The sequence below is a fragment of the Panthera pardus genome, unplaced genomic scaffold (genome assembly GCF_024362965.1).
Source record: "Panthera pardus isolate Hobbes unplaced genomic scaffold, ASM2436296v1 HiC_scaffold_6, whole genome shotgun sequence".
Classification (NCBI taxonomy): Eukaryota; Metazoa; Chordata; class Mammalia; order Carnivora; family Felidae; genus Panthera; species Panthera pardus.
This window is the reverse complement of record NW_026526991.1, coordinates 61833836-61860582: the sequence shown is the minus strand read 5'-3', so window position 1 is coordinate 61860582 and position 26747 is coordinate 61833836. Positions and strand designations below refer to the sequence as shown.

Genomic DNA, 26747 nt, shown 5'->3' with positions numbered 1-26747 from the left:
GCCATAAACTAAATTCTGGGTCCAATGACTTTAAAACTGGAAATGTGTATGGCTTATCAGGCCTCTCTGGTCCTGAAGAGACTGTTGTCAATTATTGCCTTGCACACTGGATGGTCGTCGTAGTGGAGGAGAGACAGGGAAGAGGTAAGAGGTTTGAGGAAGACACAATTGGTTTTTTAACCCAGTCTCCATTCCACACCCTTCTCCCTTGCTTGCCTCCCACTATAAAGGCTGAAAAGCCAGATACTCCCTTCCTCAGCCTCCCATACAGCTAAGATTAAAGCGGTCACACAGCTTAGGCCACAGAAATCCACAGGGGATTGAGATAGAAGACTGCACTTCTGGGAAAGCTGTTGTTTCCTTATAAAAAGGAAACTAAAAGAGGAAAGTTCCTGGTGCTGCTTCTTTTCTTTTTTTGCTCATCCTGTGGCTGTGAGGCAACAAACTTGAGACTAAAAGGTATATGCTAAAAATGGTGGGGCAGGGAGGCTTAGCTGCTCAAATAGTCCTAATTCTAGACTTCTTGAGTTACAAGTGTTCACAAAGTTTTAAGCTATGGGAAATAGTTGCAGCTTAAACCATTGCTAACCAACACATGATGATTTTTAGGATAGATTCTTCCTCATTTTCTATTTAAGGAACTTGGAAATGGAATATGGAAGACAGTATCTCATTCTACATCTTCATGTATATTTATCAGTTGTACCTTAATGTAGAATTCCATTTCACTTTCACATAGCATACCAAATAGATTACTTCATCTCATCATCACCTATTTCCACAAGGTTCCTTACAAATACTGGCAATATACTGTTTGGGCTTTAGGGAAGGACAAAATGGTAAGAGAGAAGCACCTTGTCATGAGGCTCTTAAACCTGAGGTAGTTAAAGATCCTCTTCAATAACATATGGAGTTTTAGGTTGACCCACATCTTCTCTTATTCCTGGCTGCTCTTTCCCCTCAAGTACTTAAATGGCTGACTCTGTATTAAACACCAGGGCACTCTTGGGAATTCTACTTAAGACTGAACAAGATGCTGGGTGGCACAATCGGTTGAGTCTGACTCTTGATTTCAGCTCAGGTCATGATCCCAGGGTCATGGGACTGAGCCCTGCATTAGGCTCTGTGTTGGGCTCTGTGCTGGGGCGTGGAGCCTGCTTAAGATTCCCTCCCCCTCTACCACTCTCCCCCAATCACGTGCTCTCTCTTCCTTTAAAAAAAAAAAAAAAAAAAAAAAAAAAAGAACGAACAACAATAGATCCATTATCTTTCTTTAGATAGTGGCTACTTACATAGATGGATTAAATGCTCACAAACTTTAAGGAACCAGTGCCTAGGAGCAGAGAAATCCCAGCAGTAATTCAGCAGGGCTTGGTCCTGTGTCCGTTACATAGCTGACTGGCTGACTGCCTTCTCCACAGCTCTTGCCTAATGGTAGACCTTTCAGTATTCTACCTTCCAGATGTAGCTCCTTAGTTGGAGTACTATTAAAGTTTAGTTCTTAACAAAACAGGGGAAGCTTTTTGAGTCAAAACGATTATCACACAGTCCTATTAGGTTCTTTTGGACATTACACATTTATGTTTTTCAATCTCCACTCTCTTCCCAAATTCTTATTAGGATATTATGAGGTATAGAGCCCTTGAATAAGACATCAAACACTTTTATCTTCTATTTTGCCACACAGTAAGTGTTGTCATGCCTGGATCTTACATATGGGTGGGAAAGACAAGATACAGTGTGAACAGTGTGGGTCCTAACCATCGAAGTTAGTCTGATCTACGACACTGTGTTTTTCTCTTGGGCTGGTGAAAATTTCATTTTGGAAAAAGAATAAACACTTCTTGATAATACAGGACATTCTGAATGCTTACAATGAGCTGAGTAGAGCATGTACGAATCACACTACAGAGCCACAATAGCTAAAATTCTGCCCCTTTAAGGACTTATACAATTCGTTACTATAACAGTTCAGCCAAAAAAAAAAAAAAAAAAATTGAACCTGGAGGAGAGAGACAGACAGAGCCAGAGAGAAAGAGAGGGAGAAGGTAAGGGAGGGAGGAAAGGACGAGGGTGGAAGAGGAAGAGAGGAAAAAAGATAGAAAGATACAGATATCTCAGTCTCCAAAACTCCAAAACTGAGTGTTTCAATGATTGGGACAAGCTTACAAGACTTCACTCACTCACTCACTCACTTTAAAATAACTCCCAAATGCAGCATTATGTTTTTGTTTTAAACAAACTATCAAAACTTAACTGTCCACAGCCTCAGCAACTACAGTAGAGGTTACAGGCTAGTAAAGAAATAGGCAAAGGTTCAAATGGTTTGGCAGGTCCCTTGAATAAGCCAGAAGCTTGTAAGATGTACTGATTCTGCCTTGCCACCTTAATTTGATGCAGAAATTCTTACCCTCTTACTGATACATTTAGCAGACTGATTATCTTTGTGTCTGACTTGGAAAGCCCTGAGATAAAACCAAGCAAATGGGAAACTCCTTATATTTTGGATGTGTTTTTTAGCCATAAGAGGTATTTTTTGGAATGCTGGCCCCTGAACAGAGGTCTGCATTAGAAGAACACAGGCAGGCAGGGGAAAAGAATGGAACCTATGCTGCCTAACAGTAACACTTAGCCACACGCTTCTCGACTATCCATAGCGATCTAATACGGCAGCAACATCAGTGCTGGGGAAACTGCCCCTGCCAACCTTTCCAGCCGCATCTCCCACTGCTATCACAATCCATGCTGCATCATCACCAAGCTACCTGCAGTTTCTCTGAATGTACCATGCTGTCTCCTTCTTTTGTGCCTGCTCTTCTCTTATGTGTGGAATACTCTTCTCTAATATTCTTCTTTACCTTCTCTGTCTGGCAAAAATATATATATACATATACATATACGTGTGTGTGTGTGTGTGTGTGTGTGTGTGTGTGTGTGTGTGTGTGTATATATATTTTTTTTTTTTTGGCAAATTTTTGCCCATCTTTCAAAACTGTGTTAAAACATCATCTCCTCCAGGAAACCTTCCCTGATGTTTACCAGCCCTCTCTGAACTTGCAAATACTTGTTTTATTACATTTATCATATTACAGTGTAACTACATTTTTACGTGTCTGACTTCCCTATGAGACAGTGAATACTTTGTCTTTTACATCTTTCTGTCACTAGTATCTAGCATGGTGTCTAACAGTATTTAGGTATCCAAGTATTTAATTTTTATTTATTTATTTATTTTTTTTTTTTCAACGTTTTTTATTTATTTTTGGGACAGAGAGAGACAGAGCATGAACGGGGGAGGGGCAGAGAGAGAGGGAGACACAGAATCGGAAACAGGCTCCAGGCTCCGAGCCATCAGCCCAGAGCCTGACGCGGGGCTCGAACTCACGGGCCGCGAGATCGTGACCTGGCTGAAGTCGGACGCTTAACCGACTGCGCCACCCAGGCGCCCCAATTTTTATTTTTTTTAAATATAATTTATTGTCAAATTGGCTAACATACAGGGTGTGCAGTGTGCTCTTGGTTTTAGGGGTAGATTCCCGTGGTTCATCGCTTACATACAACACCCAGTGCTCATCCCAACAAGCGCCCTCCTCAATGCTCATCACCCATTTCCCCCTCTCCTACACCCCCCCCTTCAAATATATATATTTTTCATTAAACTAAAGCCACAAAAGCTAATTAGAGTCTGACTGAACTGAGAAAATTATTCATGGGCTAGTTTCTGGAAACCTGTTCCCAGTCTTAACTCAAGGTTGGAAATACCTGGCAAAATACACAAAGGGAAATGCCTTAATTTTATTCTTACAACAGATCCTCTGTGTGCACCAAGTCTCTCACCAGAGACATTTGTGAAAATCCATATTCAATTTTTGATTGTGGGCTAAAATGATAACAAATTGTTCCAATTATATAGAACCTCCCATCCTATTATAACAGAATGTAGACAAAACCAGGAGGTGCTAATGGGATCCTATTAACCTTCACATTGACCTATCACATTACAACAGTCCCATCTGTTAAGGGAAGAGAGGAAAGAAAGGATAAATAAAGGCCATTAAGCATACTGATGGGTGTCAAGGAGGAATGAAGACTGGTACTCCTAGTCCTCACTTCTTGGTAACAAGTCACTATAGCAAAAGATTTCAAAGCACTGTGTGGTAGGCTTATAATGGCTCATATATTAGTTTGCTAAAGCTAACCCGAAACAACAGAAAATTAATTGTCTCACAATTCCATAGGTCAGAAGTCTGAAATCAAGGTGTCAGCAGGGCTGGTTCCTTCTGAAGATGTGAGGGAGAATCTGTTCCATGCTTACCTCCTAGTTTCTGGTGGTTTGCTAGCAATCTCTGGTGTCCCTTGGTTTGCGGTGGCATAACTCTAATCTTTACATGGTGTCTTCCCCGGGTGCATATCTGTGTTCGGTTTCCTCTTTTTATAAGGACATCAGTTATATTGAATTAGGGGCCCAACCTACTCTAGTATGATCTCATATTACTAATCCTATCTACAACAATCCTATTTCCAAATAAGGTCACATTCTGAGATACATTCTGAGATAAGGACACATTCTGAGTCCTAACTTGGGGTTAGGACTTCAACATGTAAATTTTGGGGGACACAATTCAACCCATAACAGCTCCCAAAGATATGCCCGTGTCCTAATTGCTAGTCCCCACAAATGTTAACCTAGATGATGACTGAACTGAAGATTCTGATATGAAGAGCTTATCCTGGATGATGCAGCTGGGCCCTCAATGCTATCACAAGTATCCTTGTAAGAGCAAGGCAAAGGGAGACACAAAGAAGAGAGGGTAATTTGAAGACAGAAGCAGAGATTGATGTGGCCATAAGCCAAAAAATGTCAGCAGCCACCAAAAGCTGGAAGAGGCAAGGAAAGGATTCTTCTGAGTGCCTCCAGAGGGAATGTGACTCTCTTCATAGCTTGATTTCAGACTTCTGGCCTCTTGAACTATGACCATAACAAATATGGTAATTTTTGGTAGAGTGTCAAAGTGAATCAAAAGACAAGAGTCAACTACATGTTGTTTATAAGAAATTCACTTTAAACATAAAGACATAAATAAATAAATAAAATAAAGACACATAAAGAGCAAAGGGATGGAGAAAGATATACCATTGTAACATTAATTACAAAGAGAGAAAACTTCAGAGCAAGGAACATTATCAGGAATAAAGAGGGGCCTTACACAGTAATAAAGGTGTCAATACTTTAAGACAGAGCAATCCTTAATACCTATGTGCCCAACAAGAGAGTGTCAAAATATGTGAGGCCAAAACTGATGAGAAAGAGAAATAGGTGAATCTACTATTATAGTTGGAGACTTTAACACTGCTCTATCAGAAATGGACAAATCCAGCAGGCAGAAAATCAGTAAAGACACAGATGAATTCAACAGAGCCATCAATGAACTAAAATGACATCTATAGAAAACTTCATCCAAGAATAGCAGATTACACATTCTTCTCAAATTCGCATGGAAGGCACATTCACCAAGACAGACCACATTCTGGGTCATACAACACACCTTAAAAAATGTAAAAGAACTGGGGCACCTGGGTGGCTCAGCTGGTTCAGCGTCCAACTCTTGATTTGGGCTCAGGTCCTGATCTCATGGTTTGTGAGATTGAGCCCCACATTGGGCTCTGCACTGACAGTGTGGAGCCTGCTTGGGATTCTTTCTCTCTGCCCCTCCCCAACTCGTGCTCCCACGCTCTCTCAAAATAAATAAATAAACACACACACACACAAAAACCCACCAACTGTACTATTTCTGCTCTTAGACCACAATGGAATTAAACTAGAAATCAAAAGGAAAGCAAAAAAGACAGATGAAAAGTCCTCAAATATTTGGAATTAAATAACATTTCTTTTTTTTTTTCTTTTTTGTTTTTAGTTTTATTTATGTAAGTAATCTCTATACCCAATGCGGGGATCAAACTCACAACCCGGAGATCAAGAGTCTCATGCTCTTCCAACTGAACCAGTGAGGCGCCCCTAAATAACACACAGGTTAGAGAAGAGAAATCTCTAGAGAAATTCTAAAATATTCTGAACTAAATGGAATTAAAACTACACCTTATTGAAATTTGTGGAATACGTGAAAGTGGGACTTAGAGGGAAATTTAGAACATGAATGGATATATTAGAAAACAAGAGCAATCCAAAATCAATAATCTAAGCTTCTACTTAGAAAACTAAAGAATGAAGAGCAAATTAAATCCAAAGCAGAGAAAATAAATATTAAAAATTAGAGCAGAAATCAATGAAAATAAAAACAAGAAATCATAAATAAAACCAATAAAACCAACACTCATTCTTTGCAAGATCAGTAAAATCAATAAATCTCTAGCTATGCTAATTCAGGAAAAAAAAAAAGAGAAAACAAATTACTAACATTATCCATGGGCAGTAAAAGGCTAGCAAAGGAATATTATGTACAACCCTATGCCCCAAAACTTGATAACCTAGATGAAATGAACCAGTTTTTTAGAAGGCACAATCTGTCGAAACTTACATTAGGAAGAAACAGACACACTGAATAGGTCTGTATCTATTAAATAAACTTAACTAATAATTAAAACTTTGCAAAACAGAAAGTACCAGGCCCAAATGGGTTAAATGGTGAATTCTACCAAACATTTAAGGAAAAAAAAAAATCATACCAATTCTCTATAATCTCCTCCAGAGGACATAGGTAGAGGGAATACTCCCTAACTTATTCTATGAGGACAGCATTACCCTAAAACCAAAACCAGGCAAAGACATTACAAGAAATCACAGACCAATGTTTCTCATGAATATGGATGCAAATATCTTCAACAAGAAAGTAAGTAAAATCCAACAATGTATAAAAAGAATTATACATCACAATCAAGTGAGATTTATCCCAGGTATGCAAGGATGGTTCAACATTCAAAAAATAATTAATGTAATACATCATATTGGCAGGCTAAAGAAAAATCACATGATCATATCACTAGGTGCAAAAAAAGCATTTGACAAAATCCTACACCTATGATAAAAACTCTCAGCAAACTAAGAATATAGAAGAACTTCCTCAACTTGATAAAGAACATCTACAAAAAACCTACAGCTAACATCATACTTAATGTTGAGAAACTCAAAGCTTTCCCACTAAGATTAGGTACAAGACAAGGATGTTTCCTCCCACTACTCCTTTTCAATACCGTCCCAGAAGTCCTAGCTAATGCAATAAGACAAGAAAAGGAAATAAAAGGTATACAGATTGGGAAGGAAGAAATAAAACTGTCTTTGTTGGTAGATGGCATAATCATTATGTAGAAAATCCAAAAGAATCAACAACAACAACAAAAAATTCCTGAAATTAATAAGTAGTTTCAATAAAGTTGCAGGATACAAAGTTAATATACAACAGTCAACTGTTTTTTCAATATTGTCAAGATGTCAATTCTTCCCAATGTGATCCATAGATTCAATGCAATCCCAATCAAAATGTCAGCAAATTATTTTGTGGATGTCAACAAACTAATTCTAAAGTTTAAGTGGAGAGGCAAAAGACCCACACTAGCCAACACAATATTGAAGGAGGACAATGTTGACAGATTGACACTACCCAACTTCAAAACATACTCTAAAGCTACGGTAATCAAGACAATGTAGTATTGGTGAAAGAACAGACAAAAAGACCAACGAAACAGGATAGAGAGCTCAGAAGTAGACCCACAGAAATATATAGTCAACTGATCTTTAACAAAGGAACAAAGGCAATACAATAGAGCAAAGATACTCTTCAACAAATGGTGCTGAGACAAATGGACGTTCATATACCAAAAAAAAAAAAAAAAAAAAAAAAAAAAAAATCTAAACTCAGACCTTACAGTCTCCATCACAGACATAAATGTAAAAGGCAAAACTATAAAACTCCTGGTGCATCTAAGTGCATGAAGTGTCCAACTTCAGCTCAAGTCATGATCTCACAGATCATGAGTTCGAGCCACGTATCAGGCTCTCTGCTGTTAGTGCAGAGCCTGTTTCAGATCCTGTCTCCCCTTCTCTCTGTCCTTCCCCTGTTCTCTATCTCTCAAAAATAAACATAAGTAAATAAACAAACAAACAAATAGACATTAAACAAATTATAAAACTCCTACAAGATAACATAGAAAATTTAGGTAATCTTGGATTTGGTAATAAACTTTTTAGATATACCAAAGGCATACAATTCATGAAAGAAATAATTGATAACCTGGACTTGTTAAAATTAAAAACTTCTGCTCTGTGAAAGCCAGTATCAAGAGAATGAGAACACAAGCTACAGAATGGGAGAAAATATTTGCAAAAGACACATCTGATAAAGAAAAATATATATCCGGGGCGCCTGGGTGGCTCAGTCGGTTAAGCATCTGACTTCCGCTCAGGTCATGATCTCACGGTTCGTGAGTTCGAGCCCCGCATCGGGCTCTGTGCTGACAGCTCAGAGCCTGGAGCCTGCTTCGGATTCTGTGTCTCCCTCTGTCTCTGCCCCTCCCCCGCTCATGCTCTGTCTCTCTCCTTAAAAAATAAATTAAAACATTAAAAAAAAAAAAAAAAAAAAAAAAAGAAAAATATATATCCAAAACATACAAAAAAAAAAAACCCTCTGAAAACTCAATATGAAAAAAAAAAACCCAATTAAAAAATGGGCCAAAGACAGACGGTCCACCAAAGAAGATATGCAGATGGAAAATAAGCATATGAAAAGATGCCTCACATCACTTCTCATCAGGAAAACACGAATTAAAACAACAATGACATACCTCTACCTACCTATTCAAATGGCCAAAATCCAGATCACTAACAACATTGAATGCTGATTACCGTGTGAAACAGTAGGAACTCTCTCATTCATTGCTGGTAGGAATGCAAAATGGTATAGCCACTTTGGATGACAGTTTGGCTGTTTCTTACAAAAGTAAACATACTCTTAACCATATGATCTATTAATCATGCTCTTTGGTATTTATCCAAAGCAGGTGAAAACTCATGACAACACAGAAACCTACACATGAATGTTTACAGCAGCTTTACTCATAGTTGCCAAAACCTGCAAGCGACCACGATATCTTTCAATACGTGAATGGATAAATAAACTGTGGTATGTCCAGACAACAGAATATTATCCAGCACCAAAAATGAATGGGGTATCAAGCCAAGAAAAGACATGGAGGAACCTTAAGTGCATATCACTAATGCATATTAGGTGAAAGACGCCAATCTGAAAAGGGTACTTACTGCATGATTCCAACCAATGTCTTGCTGACAAAGGCAAAATGGTAAAGATAGTAAAAAGATCAGTGGTTGCTGGGGGACAGGGGAAGAATAGCACAGAGGATTTTTAGGGCAGTGAAAATATTTTATGATAACAGAATAATGGATACATGTCATTATACCTTTGTCCAAACCTATCAAAGGTACAATACCAAGAGTGAATCCTGAAGTAAACCATGGACTCTGTATGATAATGATATGTCAGGGTAGGTTCATCAGTCGTAGCAAATGTACCACTCAGCTGGAGGATGCTGTGGGGGCAGGGAATATACGGGGAATCTCTATACCTTCCCCTCAATTTTGCTGTGAACCTACAACAGCTCTAAAAAAATAAAGCCTTAGGGGTACGTGAGAGGCTCAGTCAGTTAAGTGTCTGACTCTTGATTTTAGCTTAGGTCATGATCTCATGGTTCATGAGATTGAGCCCCACAATGGGCTCTGAGCTGACAGGGTGGAGCCAGCTTGGGATTCTCTCTCTCTCCCTCTCTCTCTCTGCCCCTCCTATGTGCACACACTCTCTCTCTCAAAAACAAACAAAAACAAACAAACAAAAAACAAACAAAAAAAACCCCATTTTTTAATTAAATAAAAATAAAGCCTGAAAAAAGTTGAAAACGATGAAGGAAACATAAATAGTTTGAAGCATGCTTCTTCTCAGAGGGCTCAGAAAAGAGCCTGAAAAATTAAGCCTGAAGTACTCATTGCTGATTATTCTAATGTTAAAACAGAAAAGCACAGCATAGCAGAAAGTCCAGCTTCCAAGCAAGAACTGTTGTCTCTTTGACAGAGCTCCAGTCCAATTATGCCCTAGCCGCTGATTTTTCTATCACCACTTCCCCTTTGTTTCAGAGACAGCATCCACGACCTTCTGTTCATGCGGTGGAGGAAGAAATTGCTTCCCAGAAAGGCTTAGCCCACTGCATTTTACTAGATAAAGAAAAAACAAAAAGTCATTCGACTCTGACAAGCTGATTACTGTCTATGGAGGAGCAAAATGCCTCCCTTAGGACTAAGAAAATAGCCAACAAGGAATACGTTCAAACCTTTAACCACTGCTCTGCCAAGAGCTGCTGCATATGTGCACATTACGCTTTCTCCTCTGAGTGGTCACATGTGCAGAACTGAAAGTACAAGCCTCCATAAGGAGGCTGTCTGGCTGTGGTTTCAAATGCATATAAAGTGAAAGAATGCTCAAATAAAGTCTCCACTTTTGCATTATCTAGGTAAAAATTAGAAGGAAAGAAAAGGAAAGGCTGAAGAGGGAATAGCTAAATAGCTAAACTGAATCTGATATAGTGCCTTATAAAACAAATTTAGACACCTAGACCCCTGAAATTTTTATTTACTTATTTTTAAATTTTTTAATGATTTTTATTTATTTTTGAGAGAGAGAGGGACACACACACACACACACACACACACACACACACACACACAGAGCATGAGTGGGGAAGGGGAGAGAGAGCAGGAGACACAGAATCCAAAGCAGGCTCCAGGCTCTGAGCTGTCAGCACACAGCCCCCGACATGGGGCTTGAACCCATGAACTGTGAGATCATGACCTGAGGCAAAGTCAGATGCTTAACTGACTGAGCCACCCAGGTGCCCCACAGACCCCTAAGAAGTTTAGAGTAACTACTTTTACTGTCCCCTCCCAATACAGCCGAAGTGGACTACAGTCTCTTTCTTAGTCCTAAGAAATACCTCAAACTGAAACAAAATGGCAAATGTCTGAAGTCATGAACATAATACGGTGTAAAAAATTAATACACACAGATTGTCACTGTGTACAGAGAAATGATGTTCGCTGAAGTGACAAATGTCTCTAATACTATCTGCTCACTCTGGTATTCGAGAGCAAACTCCACCTTCTACACCCCAACCGAGATCTTTACAACTACATCAACAACTTTTTTTACTTGATTCAAGTAACTCATGCCGGTAAACGAATTTATTTGTCTTTTTCCCAGTCAGTGATCTTGAGAACAGACACAAAAACAAAGTAACTGAGGCTCAGTATTAAAATGCAGACCTTTAAAAAAAAAAATTCATCCATCCATCCTATTAACCTGCCACTGTCTGTCTGATAACCTGTTCAAGCTTAGAGTCAAGCTTAGAGTCTCTGATAGGTTGCTGCTTTGGATCACCTTTTCTCTGCAATTATGGTTTTATAGGAGCTCCAGGCGGACCCAGACAAGACAGACACACACACACACACACAAACACACACAGAAGTGCATGCATACAACTAACTGGCCTGTCAGAGGCATCCAGCAAAATAAACAAATGAGATCTCTGACCCCTAGAGTGATCATTTTAGTAGTCTGTGACCTTGCCCAATAAATACGGCATTCTCAGCTCTGAAGCCAAGAATTTGACTTCTTAGGCAGAGGTAGAAAAGACAAGACTTCAGTCAGATATTTTCTACAGTTGAACAGAGTTTCACACAGTCCACAGTTATACAATGAATCATTATCAGAATCAAGAAGGAAAATGTATATTTTAAGCAACTTTCCAGTAAAATAAAAAGACATTCAGACAAAACATACAAAGAATTCTTTTACTATAAATATCAACCATGAGACTCTCCAACCTCTTTCAATCCTTTATGTGTACTTCCACACATTTTTATCACAAATCATTTCATGTAAATATTTCCATACATCTACTTAGCCACAGATTTTCACTTCTATTGAAAAATGAGATATCCCCTGCGTTAATACACCACAATGGAAATGGAAAGACTAGACATCTGGAAGTGCTATGAAATCAAAGAGGAGGATGTAAGATCTGAGTAGAGAAGAATTTTATTATTATTCAACAGGTAAGACCCTCCATGCAGCTATATGCCAAAAACTTCAGAGAATAAACAAGCTGGCAATCACCAAGCAGAATACACATCTCACTGCACCGTTAACAAACTTCTAACCATATCCTAGTTCCACCTTAGTCACATTTCCTCTTGTCACCAATCAGTATGGCAGCCACTATAACCGAAGCCCCACCACTACATGACACTACACAAAGCAAGACACCCAGACAGCATCATGTGCACTGGGGAGCTTTACAGACATAAAACTAAGATCGAGAAGAAGGGAATATGAATCAGGAAGTGAGCCAACAGAGAATTCACAAAGATGACACCACAATGCTTCTTTAGGGCCTATCAGTGGAGGATGCTGAAACTATGATTTTGAGGTCCCAGTTTTCTAGTTCTACCTTTCTGGTTGGTCAAGAATCTGTTTTCTTTCTCATCTTAAAATCATGTCCCTGCTACACAACAGTGGTTGTTTACCTCACAGAGAGTTCATCACATCTCAGCAGCATTCCCAGGCAAATAAAAAACCATTACAGATTAAGGCTCATGCGGCTGCAGAGAGGTCTCTTCATCTGAGTAAGAATTCTTATCTTTTTGTACAGTTGTAGATCCAGCTCTCTCTGGCATAGCAGCCAAATGCCTAGATCAGTAATAACCTGTTGTCAGGACTTACTTAACTGATTGCACTGGGACCATTTGCCAAAAAATTACTGCTTATTCACTCTCTCTCTCTCTTTTTTTCCCCTATGCTAGATGGGTATATTTACATGTACAAGGAGAATAATAAGAAGCCACTTTAGCCTAGTAGTTAAAGAGTGCCAGTCTGGAATCTATCTGGTCACACAAAACATCGTGTGACCTCATCTGAGTTATTCAGTCTCTCTGAGCCTTAGTTTTCTCATCTGTACAATAGGGATATTATATCCTCCTTCAGGGGATCTCTAGGGTTAAATAATATCTATAAAAGCACTTTTTGCACAGTACATAAGAGCTCAGTTAGCTATTGTATACTGCTATTGCTGTTATTATTATTACATTGATAAAGTTAAATAATTTTCTTTGTATTTTGTCCTCTCCCATTCCCCCCATATGATCCTTGGGTGGAATATAATTTTCCGTATCATACAGACACACCATGTCCTCTAAATTGTGTATGTATGTACATGTATACATGTATCTGTTGCTCTGCACTCTGATATTAATCCCCAACATCACGTTATAGAGCCTTCCCTAGGCTAATGTTCACTTTACCACAGAGTCAGTTCAGTTCAACAAGCAGGATAACTAAATTAGCACTGAGGCCAAAGCTGGAAGATTCTCATGTGGAGCCAAACCTAGAAGGTGTAGAGTCACTATTTTTATGAAAAGAGATCTTACCCAATACCAGGAAGTTGGAATTCTAAGTAGATAGGAAACTTGAATCTTAGAACTAGAGAAATCGGGTCACTCTCCTTCCCCCATATTTTATCAATATAAATTTTCCAGAACAGGAAAAGGAGGAAATGTCTCTCTTTCTAGCCAAAGAGATTTAATTAAGTTGCTTCTAGTGTTCATTAGTGTCCTTAAGATTTATACTTCTCAACTATCTTCCAGTAGAAGGAAGCTGAAATAGCCCAAAACAAAACTAAGAAATAAATCTGTTTATCCTTGACATCCTCAAAAGATGCCATGTCTTGGGGCGCCTGGGTGGCTCAGTCGGTTAAGTGTCCGACTTCGGCTCAGGTCACGATCTCGCGGTCTGTGAGTTCGGGCCCCGCGTCGGGCTCTGGGCTGATGGCTCAGAGCCTGGAGCCTGCTTCGGATTCTGTGCCTCCCTCTCTCTCTGCCCCTCCCCCGTTCATGCTCTGTCTCTCTCTGTCTCAAAAATAAATAAACGTTTAAAAAAAAAAAAAAAAGTTGCCATGTCTCCTTTGCTCAAGAACCATTCCACCTAAGCCAGTCCTCATCCACTATCCCTTAACCCAAATAAAACCTTCTCCTTGCTTATGTAGCCAGTACTATATCTATGATTAAACTGATTTATACTAAAGTGCCAATGACAGCTCCCTATCTACTTTTCTAATAACTTATTCGTTATGAATCTTTAACTAATGTAGAAGTATAGAGGATTACTTTTAGACAGGGAGTCTTTCTTATTTACCTTTAAATTGCACTGATTTTCTTTAGTCACATATAAGGCTGCCCATGGGAGCAACGGAAAGGCGACTTTATTGTCCTCAACCTCAAAGGAAAAGGGATCATGGGCTCTACTTCCTCTTGCTTTGCTCAGACCTAACACCGGGACTCTCCAGATACATACAGCCCATTCAATGTTCATCCTATCCTTTTTTGCTCTCAACACATAGAACCAGTAGAACAGTCACTAGGCAAGCCAAATCTTTTAACATCAGAGAGACTCCCAGTAGAGAAGAAAGGCTGCCACTTTCATCTTCCTGGAGAGATTCTCGGGACTTTTAGAGGGACCTTGGAGCTGTGACCTCAAATGTTTAATTTTCTCTCCTCCTTTCCCCAGCTATTCCTAACTGTAGGGTTATCTACCCACAACTATTTTTTTTAAGATTTTTTTAAAAGTAATCTCTACACCCAATGTGGGTCTCGAACTTATAACCCCAAGATCAAGAGTCACACACTCCACCGACTGAGCCAGCCAGGCACCCCTATCTGTTCACAACTTTAAAGAATTAGAGGACTGCATGATTCTAATTACAGGGCATTCTGGAAAAGGCAAAACTACGGAGACAGTAAAAAGATCAGTGGTTACCAAGGGTTGGAGGTAGGAGTGGGGAGGGATGAATACATAGAACACAGGGGATTTTTTTAGGCCAATTAAACTATCCTGTATGATACTGTAATGGTGAGTACATATTATTATACATTTGTCAAAACCCACAGAATGTACAACACAAAGATTAAACTCTAATGCAGATTATGGACTGTAGTTAATATTAATGTATCAACATTGGCTCATCAGTTGTAACGCATGTACCACACTAATACAAGATATGGTAGCGGAGAACTCCAATACTTTCCACCCAATTTTTTGTAAATGTAAATGTAAAACTGATCGAAAGAATAAAGTCTATTTTTTTTTTTTTTAAATTAGAGGAGGCACTGCTTAATAATCCCCGCCAGGTACAATGACTACTAACAACCAAGATAAGCTATACAAGAAGAAGGCAAAAAGTAAAAAATGAGACTATGGAGCTTGATGAAACTACAGAGCTTGATCTCAAAATAAACAGGATGATAACTGAAGACAAGGAAAGAGGCTTGAGGAAGTGAGTGAAGGAGAGAGAGAGAGACAACTCTCACATCACTTTTAGTGACTGGTATGCAAAAAACTAAAACAAATGTTTTCTCCCTCAGAGAAAGAGAAGAGAAACCAAGTTTATAAGGGGTACTGAGATACTCGGCAGAAAAATCACCAGCATTAAGCCTCTGGCATACTTACAAGTGTCACCCTGATGCCTCTCCCTGTGGCTAAGAAATCAGAGCTGTCATTGTAACCAAGTCTGCAACCTGTGCTCGCGCCAATCTTTATGGTAAATTGAGGTCTTTTTTCAGGAAAATCAAGGGATAATTGCCCAGTATCAAAAGAAGATATGACCCCTGGGAGGAGAAAGGAGGCGTTCCTTTTGCCACAGGATGATTCTCTCCGGAATAACATAAATGGCTCTTCGAGAGACTATGTCTTTGATAAGCTGAGCTGCAACTCTGACAGCCAATCTGCTGAATGCCGAGCAGAGCACTCAGCTTTCTACAATGACTCAAAGGACACGGCCAGGCTGCAGATTTATTCTGCTGACTTTCCCTGCAGAGCTACTCAAGTTTTTCAAAGGCAAAAAGGAAGAACTCTTTCCTTACACCCAGGGAATTGCAGATTCCTCCTGGGATCTAAAGACAGAACGATGTTTGCTCAAAATCTGACATCATCGATGTGAACAACAAGATTTAAGAGCTGGAATGATGGCTGGCAATTTTAGTCTTTAGAGCAGAAGTTGGTTCAGCTCTTCAATCTGCCGGCAGGATCAGCAGCCACACAGGGCACATGGCGTGCCAGACTGGGAATGGGCTAATTTCAAAATTCATTCTCCTTCTCTCTGTACTTTCACATGACAATTGCAAATAGGCCAGATTCTTACCAAAGCACAGTCTTAGGTGGTATATTTCCCTGCACAAAGAAATTTCAAAGTAAAAACACAAAGGTGCTGTTACAAAGAGATAAACCGCAAAGCTTCCATCTTTTCTCCACAATGTTTACCTCCGTGAAATCTTATCCTTAGCCTGATAATTTTCTGAGGGATTTAAGAAACAAAATATATCCACAATAAACTATTAATAGCAGCATTCCTCCCTCACAATTTGTATGTCACTTCTTCAAGATGAGATTTTAAAAGAGAAAAGCTTTCTATGTATCCTAGTTGAAAGTAACGGCCATGTGCTATGATTTATAGGACAGTCCCTCTATAGTTAAATAGATTCGACCCTCAACAGACAAAAGAAAACTAGGCTTGAGAGTTAAGATAAGCAATTTCTGTGTGAAACCTTTTTTATCTTATGACAAACAAAGATTTTAAAACATTAAAATTTAGAGACAATCAGTTCTATTTTTATTTAAAATATGCATTGCTGTTCTGAGCAAGTACCCTGAAATAGGTACTGGAGCAAGGGTAATAGCAATAGCGAAATATAGCACAGAAATTTATAAGCAGAAAATCAGAATAAGACTTTTTTCCCCAAGAGCAAAATATATAACCCTTCTGACAAAAACAAATGAAAAAAAGGGCAAAAATAAAGGCATTCTGCTTTATAAATAATACTGGCAAACAATAAGCATCTTACATTTTTAGATATAAATTTAGCTAAGTGTTTACTAATACTTGCAACTGTAACCCTTTCAAAGGGGCTTATCATTTGGTTATAAAGACTCAATTAAGATCAAGACTTGGCTCTTCCCTAACTCCAGATGAAGGGGCTTTTCTTGTACTGCAAGTCCCATTGAAAAAGGACATTGTGTTTTAATAGAAGTCACTGGCATATGGTTAAAAAGCTTAAGTTTGTCCGGTTCCATCCTTTGAGCAGAACACTGAGGTTCTCTTTCCTCTCCTATGAAAGAGCTTCCAGACAGCATCTCTTGCACCGTGTTCATAATGCACAATTTATCGGCATTTCGTTTCCTTTTTCTAAATGGCCGGGAGGGAAGAAGAGCTCCACAGCCACCGTGTGTGGTTAGTAATGGCGCTTTTACTTGTCATTGTACAAAGCCTGTTAAATATTTACAACACAGACAGCAATATCTAGTCCTAAACACCCAGTTGTGAGTTTGAATTTTTTTAGAAATAAATCTATGACAAGTTTTCCCCAGCAAAACGCCAGAAGACTTTACTAACAGCTTCAAGAGACCCAGCGGGTCCAGAGGAGCAGTTATAGGCCATCTGGTGATTACTTATTATTATTTATACAGCACTGTAGATGTACACACAGATGTGTTATGAATCCACATACAGAGTAGGCCCTAACAAGGGCTTCAGACAAAATGCGACTGCTGAGCAAGTCAATCTGCATTAAAGAAACACACTAACCAGAAAGAGGGAACACTCTGGCTGTTCTTCAATCTGCCGCATTAGCTGGAAGAGTATTTGATAAAAGAATGATGAATTCTACACGACGATGACAATATCTTGCAAGTTAACAACCTAGCTATATGTGGTTTTGCAGGGGTGGCAAAAGAGGGACTAACGAAGGACAGGCTCCCAGAGACAGAAGGCAGTTTGTGAAAGAAGGGACTAACAAACAGCCTCTCTCCTGATTTAGGAAGAACGGAGATACAAAGATACTGGATTTTATTTTTTTTCCACCAGGAATGCTCTGAGAACAGCTTCTGGGCTCCCATTCCAAATATTAAGTCATACCCAAGGAAAACAAGAGTGAATAACTGAAAAATTTCATCTTAATTTCCTGGGTATAGCTCTAATTAGGTTCATACAGCCTCTCCCCCACCACCCCCCCCCCCCACCCCCTCGGCAAACTGGAGCAGGGATGCTTTTAATCTACCATGTTCTTAGTAACATAACACTAACTGTAATACGAAAACCTAAAATAATCAACCACACGTTTCTAAGGGCAAGCGTCAAGAGTGCCAGATCTGACGTTAAAAACAGGTTGAATTCCTTGCTCTTAATACATTTATAGTTTTAAAAACCTCAGTCCCAATTTTGTCTACACAATGCAAAATGGTGGTCTACTTCCATCACAAGGCTACATAAAACTGCAGCATAGTCAGAGTGGACTGAAAGTTATTGCAAAATCAACATATTATTACAAAAAACAAGGTTAGCATTTGGCCTAATTGTGTATAATGCAGTGTATTTTCAGCTGCCTGACAGCATGCAGGCACTCTTACCAGATGGGAACTGGATGAATTATTGAATGAAATATGAATTATTAAATAAAAATTTGAATTTTTTTAAAACTCTTGGCAGGGGGTGAGGAAGAAAGGCTTATCTGTCTGCCTGAAATTGCCCTCACCTGTCGAAGCATGTAAATATGGTACGTACCACCATAAATGGGGTTTACCTAACCAGCCACTTCTTTCCTTGTTATTCTCTAATTCAAGATGCTCCCCTAACATAAAGAATTAGTAACCAGCACCAACCCATTTTCCTTCTTTTCTTTTGTGTTAATGCCAGGTAATAGGGAAACATGCCAGAAGGATAGAATTAAAAATCCAGAGTCCCATAGTACCAGTATGGTCCATTTAAAGGGAGGGCTGGGATAACAGAGAAAGTCTCTATAGATTTGTGTTACATAGGCAATAAAACATATACCTTTGTAGTATGCCGGCATTTAACCAATCATAGAAGCTATTTGTTGCCTCATATATTACAAAGCAATAGAGATTTAAGGGATAATGTTCATGGAGGCAGAGGATACGAAGCAATAAACAGCACTGGAGGTTGGTTAAATGCCAAGTGAAGCCAGGACTACAGCACCATAAACATTATTCCTATTATATGACAAGATAAGGAGGTACAAGAAGCTGCCCTCAATCCCACCACAACTAGGGCTCTATTGCTATTCTTGGCCTTAGAAAGGGAAAGCAGGCCCTGGAGGTCTATGAGCTAGTTATGTGTTTCAGGTCTCAGATATGAACAGAACCTCAACCTGTACCTAAATGTCCTCTGGGAGAAGAAAAGATCTGGTAGGACACATCCGTAGGGGAAAAAAAATAACAAGAGCTGATCAGGTCACACTGGACAGAGAAACAATCAAAAGATTTGTCCTTAAAAGGACAGAGTTGATACAGAGTTGGTTATGACAGAAATCTTTCTCAGTGGCTAATAATGGGATGATACTGTGCATTAGAAGTATCTCCTCCGAGGAAATGTGTTCCTGTTCTTAAGGAAATAGACATTCTAAGTAATAAGCTTATATGATCAGCTTCTGCTCAAAGGCTTTGTTATGATAACCAGAAGGGCTACTGAAATCTGTGTAATTTGTACTGCAAAACAGTGTCATGTTCCAGAGAGGGAGGTATGGGAATATGGAATTTGTTGACTTCTAGTAATAAAAACTGGACAAAAAACATCTAAAAGATAAGTTATCTAACTGCATTTACAAATCCAAGATTACTGTCAAAAACATAGTACAGCTGACCTTCGAACCACACGGGTGTGTGAACTGGGCAGGTCCATTTGATAAACATAGTACAATACTGTAAATTTTTTTCTTCCTTACAATTTCCCTAATAACATTTGCTTTTCTCTGCTTACTCAATTGTGAGAATACAGTATACAGTACATATAACATACAAAATATGAGTTAATCAACCATTTATATTATTGGTAAGGCTTTAGGTCAACAGTAAGCTATTAGTAGTTAAGTTTTTTGGGGGGGTCAAAAGTTGTATGCAGATTTTCAACTCCCCATGGGTGTTCCTAACCCCTGTACTGTTCAAGGGTCAACTGTAATTGTTTCTGCTTGCACATAAAATAAAACAACTTTACAATCCATCTTTAAATAAAAACGTCTCTCAAAGCATCAAAAACTTAAAAGACTGGGGCGCCTGAGTGGCTCAGGTCATGATCTCTCGGTTTGTGGGTTCCAGCCCCGTGCAGAGCCCCACGTCGGGCTCTGTCTGTGCTGACAGCTCAGAGCCTGGAGCCTGCTTTGAGTTCTGTGTCTCCCTCTCTCTCTGCCCCTCCCCCACTCACACTGTTTCTCTCTCTCTCTCTCAAAAATGAATAAACATTAAAAAAAATTAAAAGAAAAAAAACTTAAAAAACTACCTAAATTCGGCACCAAACGAAACTTTTATTATTTTAATAACAGAAGCAAAGCCATTTTATGGTCACAATGGTTTTAATTAGATGCTGCTATCTTATAAACATTTCAAAAACCCAAACCACTCAAATTCAACCAACCCTTTGCCACAGGGTATCTGGGGTACTGTTGCCTTAACAACACTAACCCATTCTCTGGAGGCAGCTCTATTAACTACTCCTGCTACCACATTCCATAGAGAGGTATTAGCAAGAATATTGGTTTCCCTAAGTTCCTCTTCATGAGAGTGATTAGGCCTCAAGAGAAACACGGTCTCAACAGGAGAGCAGAAATGAAAGGGCTCAAAACACCCTCTCATCTGTCTTTTCAGACAAGAATGCAGAGAACACAACCTTCAGCAGCCATCTTTTTTAAAAAAAGTACATGCAGCATATTTAGAATTCAGCTGTGTCACATCAGACTTACTGTTGGGAAGTGGATCATGAACAGAATCCAAAAATAACAGCCATTAAAGACCTAGCAACCAAAACATGTTTACGTATCCATTGAAAGCCCGGTGGTTTTGATTATATGGTGGAGAGCATAATCCACTAGTCTATTTTAGGTAAATTTTCCTTTCACCTTCCCTTAATATTAAGGCATAAGATGATTTCTGAGTTTAGGGCCCATTGGGTAAAGTCCGGGCACAGAACAGATATTGAAATAATGCAAGATTCACATAGTTTTCGTCTGTTGGTTGGTTTTTTAAGGATCAGTCTCTTGAATTGTAATTTGCTTTCATTCCTTCTTCCGCTAAGTGGTATACCGGAGCCACCGATTTTTGAGGCTTCTATGGCAGTAAGTTCCAAACCGTGTCTTGTAAAAATTACCATGGTCCTTATCGCCAGTCCTGGAATTTACATAGCCTTTTTAAAAAATTATTATTCTACCATTTCTGGAATAAAAAATTTGAATCAATGACAGAGGATTATACATAGCTTGAAGGCCTCAAAGGGGCTCCAGGATGAAACCATTTTCAAGTGATATAAGGAAGTTGGATGACAGGCCAAGGGTAGTTCGCTTTCCCAAATTTATCTTCTCTGCCAGATTTCCACTATTTCATATAATAGAAAGCAATCACAGTAAAATGAGTCTTGCAGAGATCCTAGAGTTAAATTTTACTTAGATATTGGGAGAAACTTGGAAGAAGACTAAATATAACTAAAGAACTACAATTTTACCTAACCATAAAGTTCTGACATGCAAAGGAGTTACCTTCATAGACTTAAGCCGGAGTTTTCTATGCTTTTCTATGAAACAAGTACCTTGAATCCAAAAGAAGATACTCATCTCCCTGAGTACCATATCCACTAAAGGGAAAAAAAGCCTTTGGGACTTATACTAGAGGTTATAATGAGTCCTAACAACCAAAATACCAGCAGACAGTTCAGAAATGGGAGGAAGAATAGGGGAAGGAAAAGGCTTATGATAAACAGTACCCAACAATACAAAAGGAACCAAAGTAAAAAGTCCTACTGTTTTTACCACCTCTAGTCCAAAAAATGCAAAACAAAAAGAAACAAACAAACAAACACAAAACCGTCTGGGATCTCACAAATTTCAGTGAAAACTACTCTTTTCTGATAGACAGTCTAAAGAAACCTATTTAAACCTTTCTTCTTCCGAGAGCTTAAGAGATGATTTTCCATTTTAATTTCTTTAAGTCCTTGTCTAGGTGGTTTTCAGCATACAACATATAAGAGGGGCACTGAGTAGCTTAAGCCATGAACAAAGAAAAATAAATGTAAGTATGAGAAAAATAACTCTTTTCACCAAAAATGCAGATTTTTAAAGGGAGATAAGTGAAAAGGGTCCCAGGTATCAATTATGGAAATCACAGTAACTACTGCTATCAACACATCCACACACAAAAATCTGGAGGGATCAAGTTCAGATATATATTCTAATACAGCTGTTTGAAAATGGAAACAAATTTATCCTAATTTCTCAGGTGGCTTCTATTGTAAAAGAATAAAACATAAATCACACGGGGAAAACATCCAACCAACAATAAAGTTGAAAACTCTGACAAGGAAGGAAATATACCCTATGATGCTGAATACTTCAGAATATAATGGCTTTTTTAGTCTTCTCTGAAATTTTCAGCATTTACTGGAATGTGGAATCATCCTTCTGCCCATTCCTTGTCACCACCCCCATCTCATTCACCTCTCAAATTCCAATTCCTAGGAATCTCTGGAACTTAACTCTCTCTTTTTGTCTAAGTATTTACAATGTTTAATAGAACTAGTCTGCAATCTCACATACCACCAGTAAGTGTCACTGGGCAGTCACATGGCATATTCCTAACTGAACAGAAATTCAACCTTCAGGTTCCATAAAATCAATTCATGAAGGCAGATAAAACTTTCTTTGTATTCCTTTCTTCATCCTTTGTGGAACATGGCAGTAGGGAAGGGTCTAGGAAGAAGAGTTAAGAAGGTGCAAAATGGGGAAGAAGAAAAAAAAAGGTAACTTCAACAAAATTACTTTATTAAAAAAGCATATAATGAAAAATATCTGACACAAAATGTACACATATGCAAATAATAACATGGCAGCTGACGAACAGCACAAGGCATTTCATGGCATAAAAGAGGGAAAATGGCTAAGAAATCTTGTAGTTCATATATCTGCTGCGACATCTCAGGTTCTACACTGGATTTGCCTTCCCTACATAGACAGATATCTGCCTTAGCTACCAGCAATGATTTTCTGGATCAACAGTCCAAAGAAACTTTTTTTTTTCTTATTTAAAAAATCCAACAGATTCCAGCAAATTGTGGTTCACAATGAACGGGTATATTCTCGGCTGCCTATTCTAAATATGTTAAGCAGACTTTTATATCCATTGAAGGTTGAGGAAAAGATATTTCTAAACTTGTTTTGTATTTAGATGGATAGCTTTATAAAGGAGGAGAGAGCAACATGTATTCCCCAACACTGTGTGTCGGGAAACAAACACCAGTAGAATAACAATATGAAAGAGAGCAAGGCAGATTTCATTACGGTAGAGTGCCTACACTTCCTCATAACATGGATTTACACACTGCAAATCCTCTGATCTGATTACCTCCAGTGATCACGTAAAATACCGGCTTTAAACTCTTTGCCTTAGTGATAAAACAGCCACTTTGATTCACAACGAGACATTCACAATAAAGTATATTGTAAACGTACCTGTCCACAGCCCGGGGCATTGCACACAAACGGTCTGTCGTCTCCCATATTTCATATAGCAGAGCGGAGCTGAGGAGGGGGAGGCAGGGGGAAAAGTTATGTTAAATACGCTGGAGTTAAAAAAAAAAAAAAAAGTGCTTCAAAAATATCAAGCCTAGAAACAGGTGCTCCAAGAATGCTGTCTATCAAAGCTATAAACACAGGCTACTTTGGGGAGACCCATTAGACAGGTGGCATATGATCTACCGCGCCTCAACTGAAACTTTTAATTAGAAAAATTTAGACCTCAATAGTCAAGGAATTTCAGACCTTTTGCTAGATTTTCCCTCTTTCTGCTACAGTATATAACACACTCCTCCAGTCTACTGAATTACAACCAGTGCAGTTCCCTATGTCAATAAATCCACAGAACATTCGATGCGGAAGCCATATTTCTGAACTAGAGAAGACCAAAATTTGTCATTTAATTAATTAAGGGATTATAGGAGGGGTGCTCCATTTTACAGGGCTATAATCTGGCTCCCTGGTGTATAAACTACGAGACTGTTGGCAAGGGCCGTTTATCCCAGATTATTGCCAAAGAAAACAAAGCACCCATCCTATTGGGCTACACGGGAAATGATTTTCATTAATAAAAAAATAAAAATAAAAACCTTCTCTCCCCACTGGGAGCCTCCTTCTCCCCCCACCAATCGTCTGTGGCAAATGGAGAAATATCGGTGCCCTTCCCCCTCTAATTCTATTTATGGCTAGGTTTTTAAAAGCAGCAATAAAACAAATGTCGACTCTTTGGGGGTTTACTGGGTGAATATGTTCCGGCTGTTTGTGCTGCTCTCGGCCAGAGTTCTTGGGCTGCTCTGTTGCAGCCAACAGATGTGCGCTGCTGCAGGGGATAAAAGAAATGGCACTAAAAGGCATCACCATCCATCCTCTCTATTTCTCTGAAGAATTTAACAGGGCTTACACTGTTGTTGTTTTTTAATTATTGAGGCTAAACTCTTGAAATGTTGATAGACATTCCTTGTCAAAGAACAATAATTCCAATATGAATGTGTTGGGAAAATTTCTCATTTCCCAACCAGGAATAAAAATAGAGGTGGAGGTAGATAAGGATGAGAAATGCAAATCCTAGGGAAAATATTCCTAAAAGATAAACAGTGTTTGGAAGGGGTGGGGGGAAGGGCATAAAAACAGTCTTCATAGAATAAACTCCTAAAGGACATTTTTGAACATCCTTCTACAAGAAAGAAAGGGGTATAAAAGAATATTAACAAGGGAAGATGAAAGAGGAAGAAGAAGAATTTGAATATGCCTAGAAACAACTTCAGAACTGTAACCAAAATCAAAAGGTCAGAGTTAACCTCACTCAGGTCTGCATTAAAATAAAATGTTAAAATGCTGGACTGAATTTGGTAATCAGAAAAGCATGTTTAAAACTCAGAGGGTAGCTAGGTAACATCTCTTCTATTCTCTTAAGACTCACTCTGGGGTTGGAAACCAGTATTTCTGGTAGTCTGATCAGTAATTCCACAACTAATCAGTGTTCAAAATTGTGGGGTGCCCCATAAAATTGAACGGGCTTCTTAGTCATCTTTCAGGGTGATAGGAACAGGGTCTAACTATGAAGGAAACTGATGCTGCAGCATTGCTGTAATGGAAGGGCGCCTGTATGTACATAGGTGTACACAGATTTATATCACATTTAGCCAGGATAAATTGCTTCAATAAATTCTGTTCCTAGGAGAAGCCAGCTCGAGCTGATGATTGGGTACTGGGAAAATGAGAGCTTTATTCTTCTTCACACAGCCCCAGGACAAGGGGGCTTTCTGGTTTGTTTGTTTTAAATACGTGATGAGTTTTTTAGCACTTTCTGGAACTATGACATAGTGCAAAAAATAAATACAAGTAAATAAAAGTAAATAAATACAAAGACCAAGGCCACTAGGACTGAAAATTCAGAACATTTCTGGAAAGCAATTCATCTCTCGAAAAATTCCTAACTGCTGTGCTGGAGATAATTCCACTTCCTACTCCCCAAACCTGCTTTCCTGATATAATCACAAAATGAGAATTTTATTTCAACAAGGTCCTCTAACAGATTTTCAACCAGGACTAAAACTACAAGGGCTAGAGCAGACATAACATAAGGAATCAGGCAGGATTCCTTCCTTTTACCTTCGTTCTGTTATTTGAGGCTAAATGTTCTGTCTTCTACCTAGAAGAGGAAAAGGGTGCTTGCTGGCTGAGGATTAGGGCAGCACTGGCACAGAGAGGGATTAAATACACTCTGGAACAATTTCCCTCAAACCACAAAATTCAAAATTTAACTTGGTTTTCTTGGTTTTGTACAATCACATCACAATATATGGCTTCCAAATTTTATTTAACTGCATCCTTACTAGGAATAGAAATGCAATATCATGACTTTCTAAAAGAAAACAAAAGGCAAAACCAAGTTGGGGGAAAAGTATTAAATGTAACAGAAGCAAGCATTTTCATGGCTCTTTAAATACTGAAATCTGACAGTCACTAACTGGGATTTCCTGCTTCCTTCCCACTTTACTAGCTTTTGTTTTGCCATTTTCACCAAAAGGAAGATCAAAATGGGAGGAAGAAGGCCCTCTTTCCTAAGTACCCACAATTATTCTTAAATCATTCCTCCGTCTCTTGCTCTTTTTCATTTCCATCATTCTTGCTTTTTCACTTCAAAGTGATTTGTCTTTTTAAAGAATATTTAGCAACAACAATAATGATCTGTTCTCCCACTTAAAATTCTAGGGGCGCCTGGGTGGCTCAGTCAGTTGAGCGTCCAACTTTGGCTCAGGTCATGATCTTACGGTTCACGGGTGGGTTTGAGCCCCATGTAAGGCTCTGTGCTGACAGCTCAGAGCCTGGAGCCTGTTTCGGATTCTGTGTCTCCCCTCTCTCTCTGCTCCTCCCCCACTTGTGCTCTCCCTCTCAAAAATAATAAACATTAAAAATAAATCCCGGGGCGCCTGGGTGGCTCAGTCGGTTGAGCGTCCGACTTCGGCTCAGGTCATGATCTCACAGCTTGTGAGTTCGAGCCCCACGTCGGGCTCTGTGCTGACAGCTCGGAGCCTGGAGGCTGCTTCAGATTCTG

At 39.0% G+C, this 26747-nt stretch overlaps 1 protein-coding gene across 6 annotated transcripts in view; it reads right to left on the bottom strand.

The window, feature by feature from the left end:
* Positions 1-26747, bottom strand: part of LOC109249202 (cyclic AMP-dependent transcription factor ATF-7) — a 90830-nt gene that overhangs the window by 47846 nt on the left and 16237 nt on the right. For 5 of the 6 annotated variants that reach the window (XM_053895660.1, XM_019419526.2, XM_053895664.1 and 2 more), the window contains exon 2: positions 23627-23695. In XM_053895660.1, the coding sequence (XP_053751635.1) occupies positions 23627-23674 (48 nt within the window). In that variant the 5' untranslated portion in view covers positions 23675-23695. Of the gene's footprint in view, positions 1-23626; positions 23696-26747 lie in introns of those variants that run through there. The other variant, XM_053895666.1, reaches the window with a different exon arrangement.